Genomic DNA, 21,943 nt, shown 5'->3' on the forward strand with positions numbered 1-21,943 from the left:
GTTTTTCATTACTACATATAAGCAATATAGCAATGAACATATTTGTGTTTATTTGCAATTATCTATATTATACATCATGGAATTTGGGGATCATAGGGTATGTACATTTGAACTTTTCATATATGTTACCACTTTGCCCCTGAAAAAAGTTGTAACAAATGGCATTTCCACATATACTGCGTATTCTCATTCTTTTTAGACTTTGCCAACACATTACATGAAAAAAGAAAAAAAACCAACAACCAACATATCTATTCATCTATTCAACAACATTAACTGATCATTTATTCTGTCCCAGGCCTTGTCCCATGGCCTGGGCATTACGGCAAAAAACAAAACGGAGCCCCTGACCTCATGGAGCAGTATCAATGAGCAGTTAATTGACATCAATGACCACTATGTAGAAAATGAAAGAAGGATAAAGTGGTTCTGCAGGGCTGGGGTAGAGCTTGCTATCTTAATCGGGGTGGTCAAAGAAGGACTCTCTAGAAGGGTGACATTCAGGCGGAGAACTGACGAAGTATCGGTAAAAACTAGGCAGATATCTGGGGAGAGGCCCAGGAGAAGTAGCAGACCTGACAAATTCAAGGAAGAGCGAGAAGGGCAGGCAGGCTGGAGCATAGGGATAAAGAGGGAGTGTAAGGGCAGAATCTAGGAAATATCTTTACCACTACGGTCAGCAGCCTGCGTTGTCGGTAAAAATATTAACAAAGTAAAAGGCATTTTGCAATTCTAACCTCCTATTTCCACACTTTGCAAGAAGAGAACGCCTGTTCTCAGCTCAACTGGTGGTAAACAGTTGGTGGAGATCGTTGCAGTACAAGAATGAAAAGAAGGTAATCATTCATAACTCCGACATCTGCGTATCTAAGTAAAAACCCGATCCATACTGGTGTCACTTGTCACGAACCGTACCTGACCTCATCTTCCCAGCCACCCCAATTGCGCTTAACCTGGTAGGTTTGAACGGAGAAGAGCTGCGCCTGCGCAGTAGCGCTGCACCGCCCGCTCCCCCGCGGGCCCCGCCCAGCCCGCAGTGGGCGGGGATAAGTCGGCCCAGCTCCGGAAGCTGCTGCTGCCCACCCCACTGACGTGTCGGGGCAGCGAGACGTGTCGCGAAGAGTCGCGGTGGAACTTACCTACGGTGTACAGATCTGGCGCTTTACGCTGCTAGGCACTGCTGAGCTGGGAGATGTCGGCTGCGGGCAGGGCGGAGCCCTTGGGTCCTCCCGGCAGCTTTGCGAAGCGGCTCCTGGTGACCGGGGGTGCTGGTTTCATGTAGGTAACGGCGTCGCTGGCCGAGTAGTGGCTCCCCAGAAACCCCAACCTTTTCCTGCACCTCTACTTGCTCTTGGCAACTTGGGACCAGCTTAGGGGGTCTGAAATGGGAAGGGTCTTAACGCATGACTAGGATCAGCCTACCTTCTGCCATCACCCCCCTCCCCGCCCCCCGTCCCCGCCTCCGCCTCCGCCTGAAAAGTCTTGGTTCCTTTGAAACTCCGACTTCTTTAAGATGCTTCCCAACCAAAACCAAAGTGCTGTGGTACCGTCTGTCCTCTTACCTGGCCTGGGATGCACCTGTCACTCTTCTGAGTGCACCCACGTTGCAGTAAGCTTCCTCCACTGCCCCAGCCTCCAGCCCACCCCTTCCGTACACAGGCCTTCTACATATAGGCGCCAAGTAACCATTTTTGGGTTACAGTAGCACATTCATTTAGTTAGCGGGCTTTAACAAACACCCCTCTGTTAGTGCTTTGACCTGGACTAGATGTGTGATGGCTCTTTACCTCTCACACCCATATTCAATCAGTGAGTCCTCTATCACTACTTTCAAAGCAAACACTTCTCACACCGCCACCCCACCCCCCGCCCCGCCCTCCTACCCTAGTCCACGTTACTGTCTTCTTCTGCCTAGATTACTACTGTTACTTCCCAATTGGTCATCCTGCTTCCACTCTTGTTCCCCTAAAGTCTGTTCTTCCCACAGAAGTCAGTGTGTATTAAGTAAATAAGTGCATAGAGTTTTACCCTAGTGGTTCCTGTCAAACTTAGAATAAAATCCAAACTCTTTAACATATCTACAAGACTCAAGTGTCCACGCCCTACTTTTCCAGACTGATCTGTCATTCTACCTCTTTGCTTTTCTGTGCCTGCCACACTTACTCTTTTGGAGTTCCTGTAAACACCTGAGGCCCGTTCCTCCTGTCTTGAGGCCTTTGCACTTGCTTCCTCTTTGCTTAGGCCACTTGCATCACTCAATTCGGATGGCTACTTAGACATCACCTCCTGGGAGAGGTGTTACCTGGCCATCTTACCTAAAATAGCCCCTTTCTCAACTAACGCAGTAATCACTACCTGAAATTATATTGCGTATTAGTGTTTACTTGCTTATTGTCTGCATCCCCACTCTAGAATGTAAACCGATGAGGGCAGAGATTATTGTTTTCAACCATTGTTTATAAGAATGCCTGGCTTATTTTACAAAGGTCTTCAAAAGTTGTTGAACGGATGAATGCACAGGTACCAACAAGAAACTCCCAGTGTCTAGTGGAAGAAGAGAAACAAGGGAATAACCTCCCCCATTAGCACCTTAAATAAGCTCTTCTAATCTGACTGTGATTTGGAGGAGGGTACCAGACAGGCAGGGGTTACTTAATGAGAAGAGGAGCATAAAAGGGTGGAACTTGTGTGAGAGTGCTGGTCCTGGAAGGGCAAGTCCTAGAAAATGCTGTGAAAGGGCCGTCAGGTACAAAAGTCTGAGTTCATAATTTGGTCAAGGGCTGCCCTTGTTCCTGGGGGCCCAGTGTTTTAGTGTGTATGAGAAAACCTGGTGAATCATCTCACTGAGATGCCTCCGGTTCCACTTCGAGGTCCTCTGAAGCCAGGAGCCACTATGGCTATCCAATTCAGGATGGCCTCAGCCATTATTAGCCTTGGAAACCCATGTTATTCTGAGGATGCTGGTTTACACCACTAAATTCTTATACCAAGAGACAGAAATTGTAGTAGGGGTGCTGTGAACATAGACAATTCCTATGCTCATACTAACTTAATTTTTGCATAGTTATACCTAAAGTCCCTTAAAAGGTACGTGATAGTTTCAGTCTATCTGTACTGACCACCACCCATTGTGTTTATCACCCTTCTTTACTCCCACACGCAAAGCACAAATGGACAAAATCATTTGGTCAAACTAATTTTTTCTTATACCCAGGACCAGTAAATTCTCTTTTCCCCACAGTGCAAAGGCATATCCATATATCGATGCTGATTATTGATGATACTGTTGAGAAAGTTAGTGAAAAGTGGAGGGGAGTATGTATTCAGTATCGCTATGTTATTTCTGTTATTTTGCAGAAACTGAAAAGGTATCTTTGAATAGTTTTCTAATACTCGACAGCTTAGGGTAATGTTTAGGAAATGTTTAGTTTAGGGAAAAGGTTAAGTTTTCTAACAAAATATACTTTTTTCTTACAGCGCATCACATGTGATTGTCTCTTTAGTACAAGATTATCCAAACTATATGATCATAAATCTAGACAAGGTGAGTTTTATAAAATGAGTTTCATGCACTGACATTGATGTACTTTTTTAAATATTAAAATCTTATGCTGATATTTTAGTTTTTTATTTAGTCATTTGAGCAACTTAGGGGGCCTACATAGTCATGTGATCATGCTGTATTTAATCTTAGTCCATTTAAACTATAAACTAAAGGTTTTAAGTGCAGTATTTTTACCAAAAGAAAATCTTCAACCCTAAATTTAATATGTAGTGTAATCTTGTGATTATTAACTTTTTTTGGAGTTGGGATACTCTGTTTATTTGATTTTATCATTGTTTTATTTGATTTTGTAACTGCCACCTCCTGGAAAATTACATATTTATTTCTTAAAGTTAATTCAGTTTTGAGAAGTTTTCAGTAATAATCGAAGTCTCCTTGGAGAGTCCAAAAGCCATGATTGGTAATCACTGGAATTTTTATTTTATTTTATTTTTTTAATTATTTTTTTTTTTTGAAAGTTTATTTATTTTTGGGACAGAGAGAGACAGAGCATGAACCGGGGAGGGGCAGAGAGAGAGGGAGACACAGAATCGGAAACAGGCTCCAGGCTCTGAGCCATCAGCCCAGAGCCTGACGCGGGGCTCGAACTCACGGACCGCGAGATCGTGACCTGGTTGAAGTCGGACGCTTAACCGACTGCGCCACCCAGGCGCCCCTGGAATTTTTATTTTAAACACAAGATGCAGATAGTTACCTTAATGTCATAAAACATAATACTAATAGTCCATAAACAAAGAATAATATGTGGGGCTTATCAATTTTTGCCTACCTTACTATCATGGACAGTAATTTTTTCCCCATCTGTACACTGATTTACCAACAGTTAACTCAGGAAACAGTGTGATCAGTCATAATATGCATAACACAGGTGTCTTTGTTTTCAATTACTAATTCCTTTGCAGTAAGAAATGGTAAGCTTTTCTGATGGTTGGAGGCACATGTGGGCAGGAAAATTTTTTAAAGGAGGGGTTTCTACAATAATTTTTTTTTGAATTTTAAAAAGGTAGCAGAATTACACTTTTTAAAATACTTTTTTAACATATCAGAGACTTCTAAAAACACAAAGAGCAAACACTTTAAGAAGACATGTTCTTGTATTACAAGCAGAACATCTATAGTCTTAAATAAATTGATATCTTATAGGAAAAGCTACTATCACTTTTTCTGTTGTTTCTCTCCCATTCTTCACTTACTTATTTTAAGCTGGATTACTGTGCAAGCTTGAAGAATCTTGAAACCATTTCTAACAAACAAAACTACAAATTTATACAGGTATGAGAGTTTTCTTATAATTATATAATTATTATACTGTGCCTCTTTAGCCATTCAGACATTCTGTCTTTCTGCTTTGCAAACTTGTGTAATGTAGGCATGGAAAGTATGCTTCTTAAAGACCTTTTAATTTCTAGAAGTACAACATGCTACAGAGAATACCACTTTTAAATCGATACCACATATAAAGCAGCATGTGACATTGGGCACGTCGGCCGATCTATGGGTAGCTGATTGAACTTAAATGGTTTGTTATTTTTTAGGTCCTTACCAGCCTTCTTGATAAGGCCTTGCTGGGATTTAAAGAGATTGGTGTAAAGGGGAATGTTACTCAGGCCAGGCAATAGTCAAAAAGCCCACCATGTAGCCCCTGGGATAGTCTTCTCTTATGAAGGTGGATTAACTGGCTCTGGAAGGCTGATTCTTACTGGCCACCCTTAGACGAGTCCAAAGTATAAACCAGAGAGTCAGGTCATTGACTTGCAAAGGGAAATTTTAATGTCAGATGAAACTATTTAACTCATGATTTGTGTGTGTGTGGGAGGGGGGGTTGTTTTTTTTTTTTTTTTTTAGAGATATTCTATAAATTCTTTTAAAAAATTTTTATTTAAACATTTTTGGGGGGACACCTGGGTGGCTCAGTTGGTTAATCATCTGACTTCGGTTCAGGTCATGATCTCAAGGTTTGTGAGTTCAAGTCCCGTGTCAGGCTCTGCTGACAGCTTGGAGCCTGGAGCCTGCTTCAGATTCTGTGTCTCCCTTTCTCTCTGCCCCTCCCCCACTTACACTCTGTCTCTCTCTCTCTCAAAAGTAAATTAAAAAAAAAGTTTAAAAATTAAAAAAATTTTTTCTTCATTTTTATTTATTTGAGAGAGAGAGAGAGAAAGAACATGTGTGAGCAGGGGAGAGGGGAAGGGGGGGTAGAGAGAATCCTAAGCAGAATCCATGCTCAGTGTGGAGCCCAGGGCAGGGCTCGAACCTGTGACCCTAGGACTATGACCTGAGCCAAAATCAAAAGTTGGATGCTCAACCAACTGAGCCACCCAGGCGCCCCTACAAAGTCTGTTTTAACCACAAATCGTAAAGAATATACTGAGCAAACATTTTATAATTCTTTTCTTCTATATGAAAGTATTTCAGTCATTAAAGAATTGTTGAGAATATGTATTTTTAGAAGAATTAAATATACACACAACATCAAAAGTACTCATAATGAGGCACCTGGGTGGCTCAGTTGGTGAAGCGTCCGACTCTTGGTTTCAGCTCAGGTCATGATCTCATTTTTGTGAGTTTGAACCCTGGGTCGGGCTCTTCACTGACAGCTCAGAGCCTGGAGACTGCTTGAGATTCTCTGTCTCCCTCTCTCTCTGCCCCTCCCCCACTCACTCTGTCTCTGTCTCTCTCAAAATAAATAAATAAACTTAAAAAAAATATTCACAGTTCACTTAGTTGTGGTAAAATACATTTTTCAAAATGTCATCTGGTTGTCATACTTTAAACATATTTCAATAATGGTTACCTCAAACTTAAAAAAAATATGTTTAAAAAGTTTCCTGTTGGGCGCCTGGGTGGCGCAGTCGGTTAAGCATCTGACTTCAGCCAGGTCACGATCTGGCAGTCCGTGAGTTCGAGCCCCGCGTCAGGCTCTGGGCTGACGGCTCGGAGCCTGGAGCCTGTTTCCGATTCTGTGTCTCCCTCTCTCTCTGCCCCTCCCCCGTTCATGCTCTGTCTCTCTCTGTCCCAAAAATAAATAAAAACGTTGAAAAAAAAAATTTAAGAAGTTTCCTGTTAACATAATGACCTGAGGTTGGCAGGAATGTTATGGGAAAAAGCCAGCACAGTTTTTAGTAGTAGTTGGTGCTCAATAAAATATTGTTTTAGAAACTTATTTACAAGAAAGCATCTTGAACTGAATATCTTATATCCTAGGATGCTGGAGAAATACATCATTACTATACTTACTTGAGCCTTTGGTTGAATTTTCAAGATATTCTCTATTCTCTCTATTCTCTATTTTCTTATCATTGTTTTGGTTCATGTAGTAAAATGGTTACTACGAATGACAGTGCTCAATGAAACTTAGTTTTTTCATGTTTGCTTTTTATATAGGGTGACATATGTAATTCTCACTTTGTGAAACTGCTTTTTGAAACAGAGAAAATAGATATAGTGCTACATTTTGCTGCGCAAACACATGTAGGTAAGCATTGTTTTATGTTACAATTATGATGGGAAGATTTTTTTCCCAGTGACTAGTCCAAATCAAAGTCCACCATTGAGGTTGAATAAGTAGGTTCTTAATATATATGTCTTTGAAAGAGCACATACCATGCTCCCCCAGGAGAATAGGACAATTTTAATAATGTAGGTTGAAGTATAACCTTGAATGCTATCTTAAAACTTTGAGTTTAACCAAATTCAATATAGTGATTACTTCTGGGGAGATGGGACTTCAACTGCATTTTTTATGTCGTTTCTTAAAAGCTGGGTGGTAGGTACACGGTTGAACATATTATCATTATCTATACTGTTATGTGCATCTGAGATCTCTTCTAATTGTCTAACATCTCATAATTTGAAACATACCATACATTCAGAAGAAGTTAGAAGTAAAGTGAAATGAATAATGATAACGTGAATACCCATGTAGCCATCACCTAAACAAAAGATAAAGTGTTGCTAAATTCTCATTAGTAGTAGTACTCTGTCTTATTACCTGATTTTAAAATTATCATTTCCCTTGGTTTTCTCTACAGTATACCTAGGAGATTATTCTAAACAGGATATAGAGATATTCCTCATTCCTTTTTATTTTCATACACTCCATCACATATATGTACCCCAGTTGGGTTTATTTCCTACACATTGCTATTTAAATGGCACTGCAATGGATGGCTTTGTGCCTGTGTCCTTGTGTAGTGTCCTTTTGTATGTTTGTCAATTGATGTTGGGTAGAGATTCCTAGAAGTAAGAATTGAGAGTGGATTAGTTTGCTAGGGCCCCCATGACACAATACCACAGGCTGGGGGGCTTGAACATCAGAATTCTATTCCTCACAGTTCTGGAGGCTGAAGTCCAAGGTTAAGGTGCCAGCAGGGTTGGTTTTTTCTCAGGCTTCTGTCCTTGGCTTGCGGATGGCCACATTCTCACTGTGTCCTCACCTGGTTTTCCCTAGTGTTTTTTTGTGTGTCAGAATTTCTTCTTTTAAGGACACCAGTCATGTTGGACTAGGGCTTACCTGAATGGTGTTGTGTTTAATTACCTCTTTAAAGGCCCTGTCTCCAAATATAGTCACACCATGAGGTACTTGAGGTTAGGGCTCCAACATGAATTTGGGGGGAACACAGTTGAGCCTACTAACCAGGATTGAGGGGGTAAAATCATATGTAGTTTGCCTAGATATTGGGAAGTTTCCTTCCTTAGGGGTTGAAAACACTTTGCATTCTTATTCCTAATGCATGAAGTATCTTTCCCCTATAGCTTCACCAACAGAAGTTATTGTCAAACTTAAATTTTTGCCAATCTGGTAGGTAAGAAGTGGTATCTATCAGTTTTCATTTTGGATTTTCATTATTATAATTGAGGGTGAGCATCTTAAGCTTAACGACCTCTGTATTTCTTATCTAAACTATTTGTTCATGTCTCCTATCCATTTAAAATAGGGTTATTCCTTTTTATTTTCTTATAACTTCTTTATAAATTGAATATACTAGCCCTTTGTTTCTGAAAAGTTTAAGTATTTTCCCCAGCTTGTCATTTATTTGTATTTTTACTTTATAGATTTCTGGTTGTTTTTTTCTGTGTAAGAGCTTTTATGTAGTCACAGTTAGCAGTTTTTTTTCCTTTTACGTCTGGATTGTGAGCCATATTTAGTAAAGTTCCCCTCATTCCCAGGTTATAGAGAATCTATTCTTCAAAGTAAATTTATTTTCAAAAATAATTTATCTAGCATTTATTGTTCTTTCAGCAATAGCAGGTTGATCTGAAAAGCCTAGCCCTCTATTAGTAGAAACTAGATGTTTCAAGTTTCAAATTTAAGAACAATTTTAAATTTAGATGTCTTTTTTTTTTTTTTTTTTTTTTAGAATAGAAGTGTTTCCTGGGGCACCTGGGTGGCTCAGTCGGTTAAGCTTTCTGCTTGCTTTCAGCTCAGGTCATGATCTCATGGTTTGTGAGATCGAGCCCCACATCAGACTCTGTGCTGACAGTGCTGACCTGCTTGGGATTCTCTCTCCCTCTCTCTCTCTTCCTCCCCCACACATTCTCTCATGCGAGTGCGCATGTGCACGCTCTTGAGAAAGACAGAATAAACAAACGTAAGAAGTAATAGAATGAAACAGTGTTTCCTGCAAATTTAGCACTGATAGTTTTCTAGGTTCTAAGAATTCACATGTACTTTATAATTTCGGCTTAAAGCAATAATAAGTAGCAATGTGTTTTTGTTATTTTTTAAACTATTACAGTTGTAGTGAATGAGGAGAAGGGAGTAGAACTTTCCTTATACCTGAGTCTACTGTTTGGTGTTTGTTTTGTCCCCTGGGTGGCATTGTTCTAGCTTTCTCTCTCTCTCTTTTTTAGATCTTTCATTTGTACGTGCCTTTGAGTTTACATATGTTAATGTCTATGGCACTCATGTTTTGGTAAGTGCTGCTCATGAAGCCAGAGTGGAGAAATTTATTTACGTTAGCACAGATGAAGTGTATGGAGGCAGTCTTGATAAGGTAAGCTTAGAAAAGTATATGTTTCACCCACTTCCCATGAACCATGAAACAAATGTGTCTTATTAAAACTTACTCTGGGGGCGCCTGGCCGGCCGAGTCTGTGAAGTGTGCGACTCCTGATTTTGAGGTGGTGAGTTTGAGCCCTGTGTTGGGTGAAACAATTACTTAAAAATAAAATTAAATTAAAATTAAAAATTAAAATAAAAGAAGTAAGACCTACCCTGGGCTTTTTCATCCTCTCATCATGCACACTTATAGGACTCTCCAAACTAGCAGTTCTTTGTGTCCTCTCTTCAAATCAAATAATACCAGCCCAGGGGCGCCTGGGTGGCGCAGTCGGTTAAGCGTCCGACTTCAGCCAGGTCACGATCTCGCGGTCCGTGAGTTCGAGCCCCGCGTCGGGCTCTGGGCTGATGGCTCAGAGCCTGGAGCCTGTTTCCGATTCTGTGTCTCCCTCTCTCTCTGCCCCTCCCCCATTCATGCTCTGTCTCTCTCTGTCCCAAAAATAAATAAACGTTGAAAAAAAATTTTTTTTTTTAAAAAAAAATAAAAAAAAAAAACAAATAATACCAGCCCAAATGGCAACAACCATCTAGTCTCGGTACATATTTATATGTAATTTGACTGACAGTATTTTTACCAGAGAACAGCACGTCCCGCCTTTCTGTCCCAGTCCAAACGTGATGAATGTCATTCCCACGGGCCAAGCAGAGCATACCGCCCACTCCCCTTCTCTTCCATTCAGGATAGCGCATCGGAACATCAAGGGGTGCATGTGAAATTATTGCAGCAGCTGGAATCTGTTCTCCTTTTTAAATCACTTGTACATATTATGCTTCCTATGCAAAAGATGGCTCCATTCTCATCTATATTTTTCACAGTCAGTGTTTGCAGTGACCTCATTCTGTGTTACGTTTTTATGAAAACACATAAGTGAAAAAAAAAAATCAAGCGGTTTGAAAAAAAACTTGTAATAAAAAAGCAGACCCTGACCACTTCTCTTCAATATCCAGTCCCACCCATGAGAAGCATTTTCAATTCTCTTTGCAATCTTTATGAAGGAACCCTTTTTTCTTCTTGTGCCGTTATCCTACATCAGGTCTGACACAGGAGCCAGAACAATTTTTAGAATATAAGTCAGATGATGGGATTACTCTGCTCAAAACCTGTTCACGTTGTTTCAGTGACCTTCAGGGTTCCACAGGTTCTGGCCTCCCTCTAGCTCTCTGGCCTCAACTCCCATTTCTCTTCCCTCACACTAACCTCCTTGTGGTACCTTTGGACGCACTCTGTCTCAGGGCCTTTGCACTTGTTGTTCTCTCTGCCTGCCTTATAGGGTTACTGTGAATGCTACCATATAAAAAACGCTTAGGAAAAATGCCAGGCAAGTAGTTGGGGTCCAGTAAATGTTTTTTAAAATGTAGTAATTAATATTTAAGGTTTGTGATATGTTTTCTGATTTTTCTACTTAGAAACTATGCATAATACATATTTATTAAATGCATCTTTTTAAAATTAGGAATTTGACGAATCTTCACCCAAACAACCTACAAATCCATATGCATCATCTAAAGCAGCTGCTGAGTGTTTTGTACAGTCTTACTGGGAACGATATAAAGTAAGAACTGATTTCAGAAACTCTTGAATAATTTTTCTTTGGACTTAGGTGTTAAAACTCCAAGTTAGATTAGCAACATTCCATTTTTAGAGTTAAAGACCTAGATTGAGCAGTTTATATACTAAGGAGTTTAAAATACTTATTTCCTATATTGTGTGGACAAAGTAGGACCTACTTCTTGTTCAGTTCATCATTTAAAGGAATAATTTGTGGGTGGCTCAGTCAGTTAAACATCTAACTCTTGGTTTCAGCTCAGGTCATGATCTCACGGTCATGGGATCGAGCCCTGTGTTCGGCTACCTGCTGAGTGTGGAGCCTGCTTGGGATTCTCTCTTCTCTCTCTCCCTCTGCCCCTCTCCTGCACTCTCTCTCTAGAATAAACAAAAATTAAAAAAATAATAAAGCAATAATTTGTATACATTTTTTCCTACTTCAGTGATACATAGAGAATTAGAGCTGTAGGGAAAACCTGGTTGGAATATCCTGATTCCCAGAATCCTCCGGGTGAAAGAAGACAGAGGGAGGGCAGGTTCCATGACCTACCGCATGCTCCTCTCTGCATGATTCACCTCTCTTGGCTCCTCGCGAATGGGAGTTGACATTCCCTTGCCTTTTGTGTTCCATAACTTTGGCCCTTTTCCCATTTGTGGTAGCTCCTTTTATTTGTAAGGGTTGGTGCCTCAGAGAAAGACAACTTGCAGTTTCACATCCTAACCAAACCTGAGGTCCAAGATAGAGTCTCTGAAATCATCAGGTAGACATTTCTGTAATTTTTCTGCTGTCAAACCTAACAAACCTGGCCCTATCTCTCTTCATCCTGCACTTGTCCAAGTAGATATTCCTCTTCTTCCTTTTGGGAACCTCTGCCTTTCTCTGACTCCCATCCTCTCCTGTCTTTTCAAGAACCTTACATTAGAAAACTGTCCCTTCACTTCTGTCCTTAAGATGTGTGGGGTTACTTAGCTGCAAGTGCCCAAATTTTAGAACTGTTTGTCTTTAGATAATTATTACAGTTGGACCTCTTATTGCATTAATGTCTACAACTCTTTAAGTTTCCAGCTGTCATCACACGAAGCAGTAATGTTTACGGACCACATCAATATCCAGAAAAGGTACATTTTATTCCTGAATCCATAGTGTGCTTTAGTGATCGTAGCTTCTCATCATTTAAAATAATCTCTCTTCAGTATTTGTCCAGAATAATTTCTGCTGTAATTGTACATAATTATAAATGCTGTATAGGCCAAAGGCAAATCTCATCAGGTTTAGAGTCTGGAGACCTGAGTTCAAGTCTCAACCTGACAGCAGCTGGTGTGACCTTAGGCCCTTGGAGCGTGGTTTTTAAATTGAGGGATAATGAAAATGCTCAGTAGGGACTTTGAAGGATCCAGAGAGATGATCTTCTGAAAATGCCTTGTACTTGGCAGGATTCGGAAGCACCATAGAGTACTACCATTGCTCCTGTCCTGGCTGCTGAAGACTCCTTCCTGGTTTGCAGTCTAGAAATTTCAGAGCTAGTCAGAGCATGATGCGGGAAGCTGGTACAGAAATTTGTCTCTCCATCAGCTGGCTAATCGTTCCCCAGATCCTCTTTATTGTTGGCTGGCCTGAACGTCTTCCAGAAAGTAGTACAAGTACTGAATAAAGAAATGTCGTTAAGAGGCTGAAGACACCAGTGCAGTTGGTTCTGTATCATTAAGCCCAATTTTAAGTAACCATTGCTTTCTTCTGCTTAAATTTGGAGATAGGGTTTTCCACTTTCCAGCTGGTTGCATTAATCTCTTAGCCCAAAGAAAGGGGCCGGCCGTGTCATGATCTGCTGGTCTTAATATCTACTTTGCTTAATTTGGGGAGTATCTTTCAGAGGTGCATTGTTAATTTAATAATATAGCTCGCCCCATTTAACATAAATTTTCTTTGAATTCAGTGTCACTGGGATTTACTTTTTATTAATTTAACAAGCACTGAGTGTAGGTGCTGTATGCAAAGCAATGAGTAAGATCAGATTCCTGCCCTTAATGAAATCCGAGGTGAACTTTTGTGATGACAGCGAACTGTTCATGAAGACTTCTGAATTTTTACACTATGTGTCATTTTGTCTTTATATTCGTCTAGCAGATAACTTATCTTTGTGCAATAGGAAGCTATCTTAGAGTTCTTTCACTTGTCAATATTATCATAGGTTTCTTCTTGAACTGGTAAGAAAAATCAGAATTTATCCCTATGTATAACTCTTAATAATCATCTTTTAATCATATGATGAGTTAGATTCATATGGATCAATGAATTTCCAATGTCTGAAACAATATTTAAATATTCTTTTAGGTTATTCCAAAATTTATATCTTTACTACAACACAACAGGAAATGGTATGTTATCATTTACCTTTGTACCCATATGTTTTTCTGGTACATGGATAGTATTCAGTGACAGCCAGTCTTGAAAATCACAAAGTCTTAAGAGTTGAAGGCCGTAGGATTGAATGTTTCAACAAATTTACAAATTCCTTCTACAATCGATGTGACAGATTTTTAAATAATTACCATCTGTTATCCATCTTTGTAATTTACTTACTAACATCATTGCAACCTTTTTTTTTTATAACTTCAGTTCTTAAATAATGTATCCTAGAACTTTGAATTTTAGCATTAAAATTTGACATCTATCTTTATATAATTTTACTTTTTCAGAGGAATTATTTAATTCACAGAGCTATATGGATTTCTTCAAAATTAATTTAAGGTAGAAAATTGATGAATAACTTATTTCTCAGGGGTCATTTAGATGCTTGCCACTTTCCTGCTGAGTGCTGAAGGAGGTTTGGAGATCATTTACAAATTATGATAAAATTTAGAAAAGTCTTGAGACTTTGTGTTTTCAGTAAAAGATTTCTAGGATCTCATGGCAATTGGCTGCTCTAGAATGTACACAGTCATTGTGGTACCTTGGTTTGGGAGAGCTTACATTTTTATACGTTGTGATTCCCTTTCATTTCATCTTTTTAGCTGCATTCATGGATCAGGGCTTCAAACGAGAAATTTCCTTTATGCTACCGATGTAGTAGAAGCATTTCTCACTGTCCTCAAGAAGGGGAAACCAGGTGAAATTTATAACATCGGAACCAATTTTGAAATGTCAGTTCTCCAGCTTGCCAAAGAACTAATACAACTGGTATGTATATATTGCAGAAAGGTCGTGTTTTCAAAATTGTCACTAAATTAGTGGTAGTAATCACTAAGGTAGTCAAAATCAACAGTTTACAGTTTACTCAGTTGGAAAGTAAACGTGTAAAAAAAATGAAATGTACGTGAAGATATGTCATTATTTGAAATTACATCACTCGTTTATAACAGCTTTTCAGGAAAATAAAAATCCTAACACATTAAATGTAGATACTCATTATAACAAATATCTCAATATCAGCAATATAAACTTGTATGTGCTAGTCTTAAGAATCAGTGATATATAAATAATTGTAGCTATGAGTGTAGGTACGTATTAATGCACATCAATATAGATCTCAAGGATTCAGTGTATAGAAACTCTTCCTTTATACCACTCTCAGAATACTCTGGACTCCAACCATGTGGGCCTTCCACACCAAGCAGTGCTCAGACACAAGCTGGGTAGCCTATAATTGAACTCAGTTCTGACATTATCTGCCTGGAAATTGCTTCAGATGCCATAGGTTAAGTAAGGGCTCAGTCTACAAGACTATCCCCTGCTTCAGATGCCAGTCACAAAACCTGGTTGTCGCCTGTGCTTCTGACCAACTGGCTATAAATCAGAGGTACTTTGCTAGAGTGACTCACAGAGTTCAGGAAAACAGTTTACTTTCTAGATGGCTGGCTTCTCACACTGGGTGTGACTCCGGAATAGTCAGATGGAGGAGCAGTCTGGGGCCAAGGAGGAAGAAAGATTGTGGATTGACCATGTTCTCTGGGCATACCACCCTCCCAGCACCTCCATGTTTTCAGCAGCCCACGTGTTCTCCAAACCCCATCCTTTAGGTTTTTTATGGAGGCTTCATTAAGTGGGCATGATTGGTGAAATCATTGACCACTGGAGAGTAACTCAATCTCCAGCAATCTGAACATGTGGTTGGTTCTGTTGGCAACCAGCCCCCTCCATAGGGGCTTTCCAAAATTCACTCATTAACATAAACTCTGTGCTTAAAAGGGGCTTGTTATGAACAGCAAAAGACATCTTTATCTCTCATCACTTAGGAAATTCCAAGGGTTTTAGGAACAGGGATAAAAACCAAATATATATTTCTTACTATAAACCACAGTATCACACTGAGTAATAACCAAAAGTCAAAAAAGTTAATTTTTTCCCATAGTTTATGCAATGTGTATTTTTGCTGAGCTTCAGATGGAATTTGGGTTATAAAATATAGGAAGTGTACTAAAATGCTGTTCATTTTAGCTGTCTCCCCCCCTTTGAAGCGGTTGTTCTTCTAGTCTTTTAAATCAGCTATGTAATACTTTTGTTATTCTCTGGTCTTATTTTGTAATTCGACACAATCCATTTTCACAGATCAAAGAGACCAATTCAGAGTCTGAAATGGAAAACTGGGTGGATTATGTTAATGATAGGTGAGTAATAAGCTAAAACATTGGGGAAAAGTTGTGAAATCTTAGATACTTATAAAATTCTAAGATATGTTCACTTAATCAGAAACTACCATTATCTCTCTTTAATTTTCTGCTATAAGAACATAGGAGCCCTAATAAGTTTATGTGTATTTATTTATTCATTCATCAAACATATAGGTATGGGCTGCATTCAAACCCAGATCGTGGCTGAAATCAGAAAAGCATAAGCCACAAAGAGGGTTCGGCATCTGGGATTATAGATGATTTTTTTTTTAACATGTACTTTATTTTACAAATTTTCTATAATAAATTCAGGGAGAATTTTTTTAAGGAAAAATGTGAACTATGGTAAAGATTCATGGACACACATTATTTACATTTGTAAATATATATCCACAATGTCATTTTAAATCTGTTTTGTTTTCTAAGACCTACCAATGACATGAGATATCCAATGAAGTCAGAAAAAATACATGGTTTAGGATGGAGACCCAAAGTGCCTTGGAAAGAAGGAATAAAAAAGACAAGTACGTTATGAATTGATCCTTTTGGGGGAGATTCAGAAAAATTTAAAGGAAAAGTAATTTATTTTTAGAACACTCTAATTTCAGTAGAATGTTATGATGAATCCTTTCCACTTTTCAAAGTGTTACATTTAGTATGTTTCCAGCCATAGTAATCTATTTCCTAAGCATCTTGAATTTCACAGACTGACTTCTGATGAGTCTTCCTGTGTCTCATCAGTGTTTGTCAGAAACCTATTTCATTGATTCTCAGGTGCAAATTTGTCACTTTTTTCACATCCTTTAAAGGTATGTGGTTTAAAGTCACAAATGTCTTATTATTATTGCATCTTCCTTTCTTTCTTTCTTTCTTTCTTTCTTTCTTTCTTTCTTTCTCTCTCTCTCTCTCTCTCTCTCTCTCTCTTCTTTCTTTCTTTCTTTCTTTCTTTCTTTCTTTCTTCCTTTTCTTGGTAACATGTAAAATAACGTTTACAGGTCCATTTTAACCTCAGTGGCATCTTAGATTTGATGACATCTGGACAGTTGCGGTCTTTGAGTGTCTGAAGCCTTTTTTACATTGAAACAAACAAAATTTAGTTGTGTGAAGAAATGTCCATTAAAATAAGTGTATAGAATCTGTGTATATATATGTTAAAGTTCGGTTTAAAAATGTATTCATGAGAAAAGATAAACTCACATGTAGAGAAAAAGTCTTCATTCAGAGCTTGACATACAGAATACTTGTGTTGAATTTTTGAAAGCAAATTCAAAGATAATTTATCATTTTTTAACTAAGAAAAACTTTCCTGATAATATAACAATATAAAATGACTTTACATATTAACAGAAGAAAAATCACACCTTCTCATTGTGCCTGGAATGCTGTATTGCTACATTCACTTGAACAAAAAATTACTTGTCCTATAGCTTTAAAACCAGTGCAAATGACGTATCTCTCCTTCTCCCTCAATTTCTTAAAGTCAGAATTTCTTCAACACTTATACCAGCACATTCAGTATTGAATGGCTTTTGAAATTAAAAACAAACAAACAAACAAACGATAACTGTCTTTTAAATCTAAGTTTTCGGGTACTGAAACATCTTGTGATTAATGACCCTGGTTGGTTCAAAATCAAGCTGTTTTCATTAGGCATCCCTTTGGCAAGACTGATTCTTACTTAAATTAAGAATCTGAGTACAGTTAGCTGAGTGGCTGATGGGTAAGATTTTTCTGACTTAGCGGGAACTCAGTAAATGCTGATTAACTGGTGTTTTGTGTTTTGTTTTTTATTTTTGTCCTTTGGTTTTTTTCCTCTCAGTTGACTGGTACAGAGAGAATTTTCACAACTGGAAGAATGCAGAAAAGGCATTGGAACCCTTTCCAGTACAACCACCGTTTGTATAGTCAAGACAGTTTTCAGAGAAAGAAGAAAATTATCCTACCTCCACAAGCCATGGGAAACCAAGTGACCAAAAGGTGTCCTCTTTTCTTTTGGAATTAGATTCATGACTTTTTGCATAAAATTCAAATGCAAAACACCTCAATCTTTAGAATAGGTTTGGTGCTGGCATAGGATTTAAATTTCAAGATTCTTTCCAAAAACCTTTCTCCTGAAAGTTAGGCACCAGAAGTCCTAGAAAGACCTTTCGTAGGAAGGGGCCAGGAAAATGGAATCTCATGGTTCTGAGAACAAGGACCGAGCCCAGTTCTGCGCTGATGACAGCCTTCGCGGGCCCTGAACTCAGTTGCCCAACCTTCCCCACTGCCTACAAAGTCTCTCAAGTTTCCATTTTTAGGCAACATAGGATGAGCTGTCTGTCCTCATTCATCTTTTTTATTAAAGGTCTGATATGCTATAATTGCTTTAAAAGTGGAACAATGGAAGCATATCTAGCACTTTTTAACTTTAGATAATTTTGTAAAATTAAGTTAAATGTTTTTTAAAAGAAGGATGTAGTTTTTACATTTTCAAAATCAGTTGTTGGACTATATATGAGTAATCTCATAGGAGAGATTTTTATCATGTATTTGCCATTTAAAATGATTTTATTTATAAAAGTATCACTATTGTAACATATTTAATGTAGAACGTGGCTGTATTTTTACTAAGGTATGTTTTTATTTTGCTGTAGAAAAAATTTTTAAATATCTTGATTAAATACTTTTAATTCCTCTCTCTCCTAAAGACTTTAAGATGGCTTGAAAAAGCAGCTGACTGGATATTGCATTGAGAAAGGGTGAGGAGTTCAAGGTTGTGCCCAGCTTTCTGGCTTCCGTGCATGTGTGATGACTTCTTTCCTCCGTGAGGTGGAAAGCTAGGTCATTCACTCACAGGTGGTTAAAAGTAAGAGGGGTAAGGGTGGAGTAAGGGCCTCGAAGAGGTGGAGATCGGGAAAAGAATAAGCAGCTCCAAAGTTGGAAGAGGATTTGCCAAGCAGGAGTGAAACACAAACTGACGTTGAATACAGTCATTTCAGGATTCTGAGATGTGGGGGCACCTGGGTGGCTCAGTCAGTTAAGCATCAGACTCTTGATTTCGGTCAGATCGTGATCTCACAGTTTGTGAGTTCAAGCCCCGAGTTGGGCTCTGTGCTTAGTGTGGAACCTGCTTGGGAGTCTCTCTCTCCCTCTCTCTTTGTCCCTCCCCTGCTTGTGGTCTCTCTCTTTCTCAAAATAAATAAACATTAAAAAAAAAAATAATTTTGAGATGTGCAAAGTGGATTGATCCAGAGGTAGGCATAGTAGGAGTCGGGAGGGGCCGAGGGGCAGAGGACTAAGAATAAGCAAAGAGTGAGGCCCCCTAGTCCCGATTGTTTAGGGAAGAAAATTCCTCCTGGGGGTTGGCTGTAGCTAGAGGAAATGGAGAGGGGACCAGGCACGGAGGTGTGGCAGTGAGAGGTTGCGGAGGCTGGGAAGTTACAGGCAGAAAATGGGACCAACTGAGAGCAGATGGTCTTTTGGTAGAGTCTGGTCATTGAGAGTAGATGACAAAAACACTGTTTTCTGTGGCATTTAGTTTTGTACATATTTTTGTGTGCCTTTATTCCCAACTTTAATATACTCAATATGGCTTAACTTTATCATTTATTTAGTCTCAGGAGATGACTGGACAGGCATTAAGAACATATAATGAAAAACCAGTGGAAACAAATTTATGCAAAAGTGTTAAAAAAAATGAACGTTCTACGTCATATGTCATCAGAGAAGCACAGATTAAAACAAAAACTAGATACCTATTAGAATGACCAAATCTGGAACACTGACAGCAACAAATACCGACAAGGGTGCGGAGCAACAGGAACTCTCCTACACCTGCTGTTGGGAATGCAAAATGGTACAGCCACGTTGGAAGACAGTTTGGCAGTTTTCTTACAAAAGTAAACATACCTTTACCACATGATCCAGCATTCACACTCCTTGGTATTTACGCCAAGGAATTGAAACTATGTCCACACAAAAACCTGCACACAGATGTTTCTAGTAACATTATTCATAGTTGTCGAGACTTGGAAGCAACCAAGATGTCCAATAGGTGAACGGATAAATAAACTGGTGCATCCAAACTGCATGAGCTGTCCAGCCATAGAAAGGACATGGAGAAAGCTTACATGCACATTACCAAATGTAGGAAGCCAATCTGAAAGGAGCGTGCGGGAAACATGCTGAGACAAAGTAACGCCTGTAACGATAAAAGAGGAAGCAAGACTGGGCAGGATAATGGTGCTGGCTCGGGCTCTGCAGGCAGAAAGGGCAAATCCATATGGAAAACGTTATCTCTTGTGAGAATAAACCACTGGCCCTTTCAGGATGAAAAGGGCTCCAATGGAATCAACTTGCCACCAAGTACCTGATGGGTTTCTTCAAGGGATCGTGCCATATTGGGGCTCAGCCTTTGTCTGTTGCCAGCAGGATGGATGTGCAGAAGTGGCAGTGGCTAGATTGGCCTTGGTAAGTGAGAATCTGTGCTGGGGGCCCCACGAGTAGGTTCCGTCTCTACAACTATGGTGACTGCATTCAGACGCCCACTGTGGCAGTTCTGGGGTAGTTGATGGTGAAGCCTAGCCAAAGTTAACTGACCACCTCATCTTGTCTACCAAATGGTTCAGTGACTCTTCCATGGTGGTTGTTTTCTGGTGGGCATTAACATGGGATAAACAGATCTTCATACTCCCCAACCACCCCCATGTGGCCATTCACACGCCTCCAAACCTGTCTTATCTCTGCATCTCTAGTCTTTTTCCTTCCAAGTCCCTGAAGTGGCTTAACCAGGCCATTCACCACTGTCTATGAGTTCATACATTTCTCAGTTCAGGTCACTTCTCTACAGAGTGAATAACCAGGTATGCTGCTCAAAGCTCTGCCCTTTCATGGATCTCTCCTTTGCACATTCTTTTAAAGCCACCCCTATGTGGCTTTAATGCAGCCACCATCCATCCACGTTTGGTTTGTATACACATGACAAGCCAACCCATCTATAAGCTAAGCTTAGGGTTTTCTTTTTTCTTCCCCTTTTCAGTTGGTTGTACAGAACCCTCCACAAGGCCACAGGTGTAAGCTGAGAGAGGTATAACCAAGCTGGTGACATGGGACTCTAGCCTAAATGCTCTTGCAGCTCGGTCCTGATGGGCCATTTTCATCTTACCATGGACTGCTGCAGGGGCCACCTGACTTTATGGCTAGTTGGGTGTGTCAGTTTCCTAGAGCCTCCATAACAAAATACCACAGACTGGGTGGCTGAAACAAGAGAAATTTATTTTCTCCTAGCTCTGGAGGCTGGATGTCTGACATCAAGTTGTTGGCAGGCTTGGTTTCTTCTGGAGCCTCTCTCCTTGGCTTATTGATGGCGACCTTCTCTCTGTCTTCACGTGGTCATCTCTCTGTGCATGCTCATGTCTGTGTCTAAATTCACACTTCTTACAGGGACATTGCTCACATTGGATTACCGCCCCCACCCCCAAGACCTCATTTTAATTTAATTCTCTCTTCGAAACCCTTATTTCCAAATGCAGTCACATTCTGAGGTATTAGAGGTTGGGACTTCAACATATGAATTTGGGGAGGGAGGCTCAATTCAGCTCACAATAGTGAGTCCAATAGAACCTGGCACATTATGGACAGTCCTGAAATGTGGTCGCTTGATGTCCTCTAGTCAAGCATTCTGTCTCTTCCAGGGCCCAGTAAACTGCCAGGAGCTGTTTTCTAAAACCCTAAAATTCTCAGGGCACCTGGGTGGCTCCATTGGTAAAGTGTATGACTCTTGATATTGGCTCAGGTCATGATCTCATGGTTCACGGGATCAAGCCCCGCATCAGGCTCTGTGCTGATAGCACAAAGCCTGCTTGGGATTCTCTCTCTCTCTCTCTCTCTCTCTCTCTCTCTCTCTGCCCCTCCCCAGCTCATGCTCTCACTCTCTCTCTCTCTCTCTCTCTGCCCCTCCCCAGCTCATGCTCTCACTCTCTCTCTCTCTGTCCCTCCCCAGCTCATGCTCTCATTCTCTCTCTCTCTCTCTCTCTCTGTCCCTCCCCAGCTCATGCTCTCACTCTCTCTCTCTCTCTCTGTCCTTCCGCTGTTCATGCTCTCACTCTCTCTCTCTCTCTCTCTCTCTGCCCCTCCCCAGCTCATGCTCTCACTCTCTCTCTGTCCCTCCCCAGCTCATGCTCGCTCT

At 39.9% G+C, this 21,943-nt stretch overlaps 1 protein-coding gene across 4 annotated transcripts; it reads left to right on the forward strand.

Annotated features, from left to right (window-relative positions):
- The first annotated feature begins 1,050 nt into the window (after positions 1-1,050).
- TGDS (TDP-glucose 4,6-dehydratase) lies at positions 1,051-18,355 on the forward strand. Of its 4 annotated transcripts, none has more exons than XM_086709498.1 (12): positions 1,051-1,278; positions 3,478-3,544; positions 4,769-4,837; positions 6,947-7,037; positions 9,416-9,477; positions 11,078-11,176; positions 12,229-12,288; positions 13,502-13,545; positions 14,182-14,347; positions 15,716-15,774; positions 16,204-16,301; positions 17,597-18,355. In XM_086709498.1, exons 1-12 carry the CDS (start codon positions 1,193-1,195, stop codon positions 17,680-17,682), a joined length of 987 nt encoding a protein of 328 aa, XP_086565624.1. In that variant the 5' UTR covers positions 1,051-1,192; the 3' UTR covers positions 17,683-18,355. The 4 variants fall into 4 exon arrangements, with proteins under 4 accessions (XP_086565624.1, XP_086565629.1, XP_086565617.1 ...); XM_086709491.1 differs by having other exon boundaries at positions 1,053-1,278; positions 9,416-9,558; XM_086709503.1 differs by lacking the exon at positions 13,502-13,545 and having other exon boundaries at positions 6,947-7,033.
- Positions 18,356-21,943: the final 3,588 nt, after the last annotated feature.

The sequence above is a fragment of the Puma concolor genome, chromosome A1 (assembly GCF_028749965.1).
Source record: "Puma concolor isolate L17-30 chromosome A1, mPumCon1.1.hap2, whole genome shotgun sequence".
NCBI lineage: Eukaryota > Metazoa > Chordata > Mammalia > Carnivora > Felidae > Puma > Puma concolor.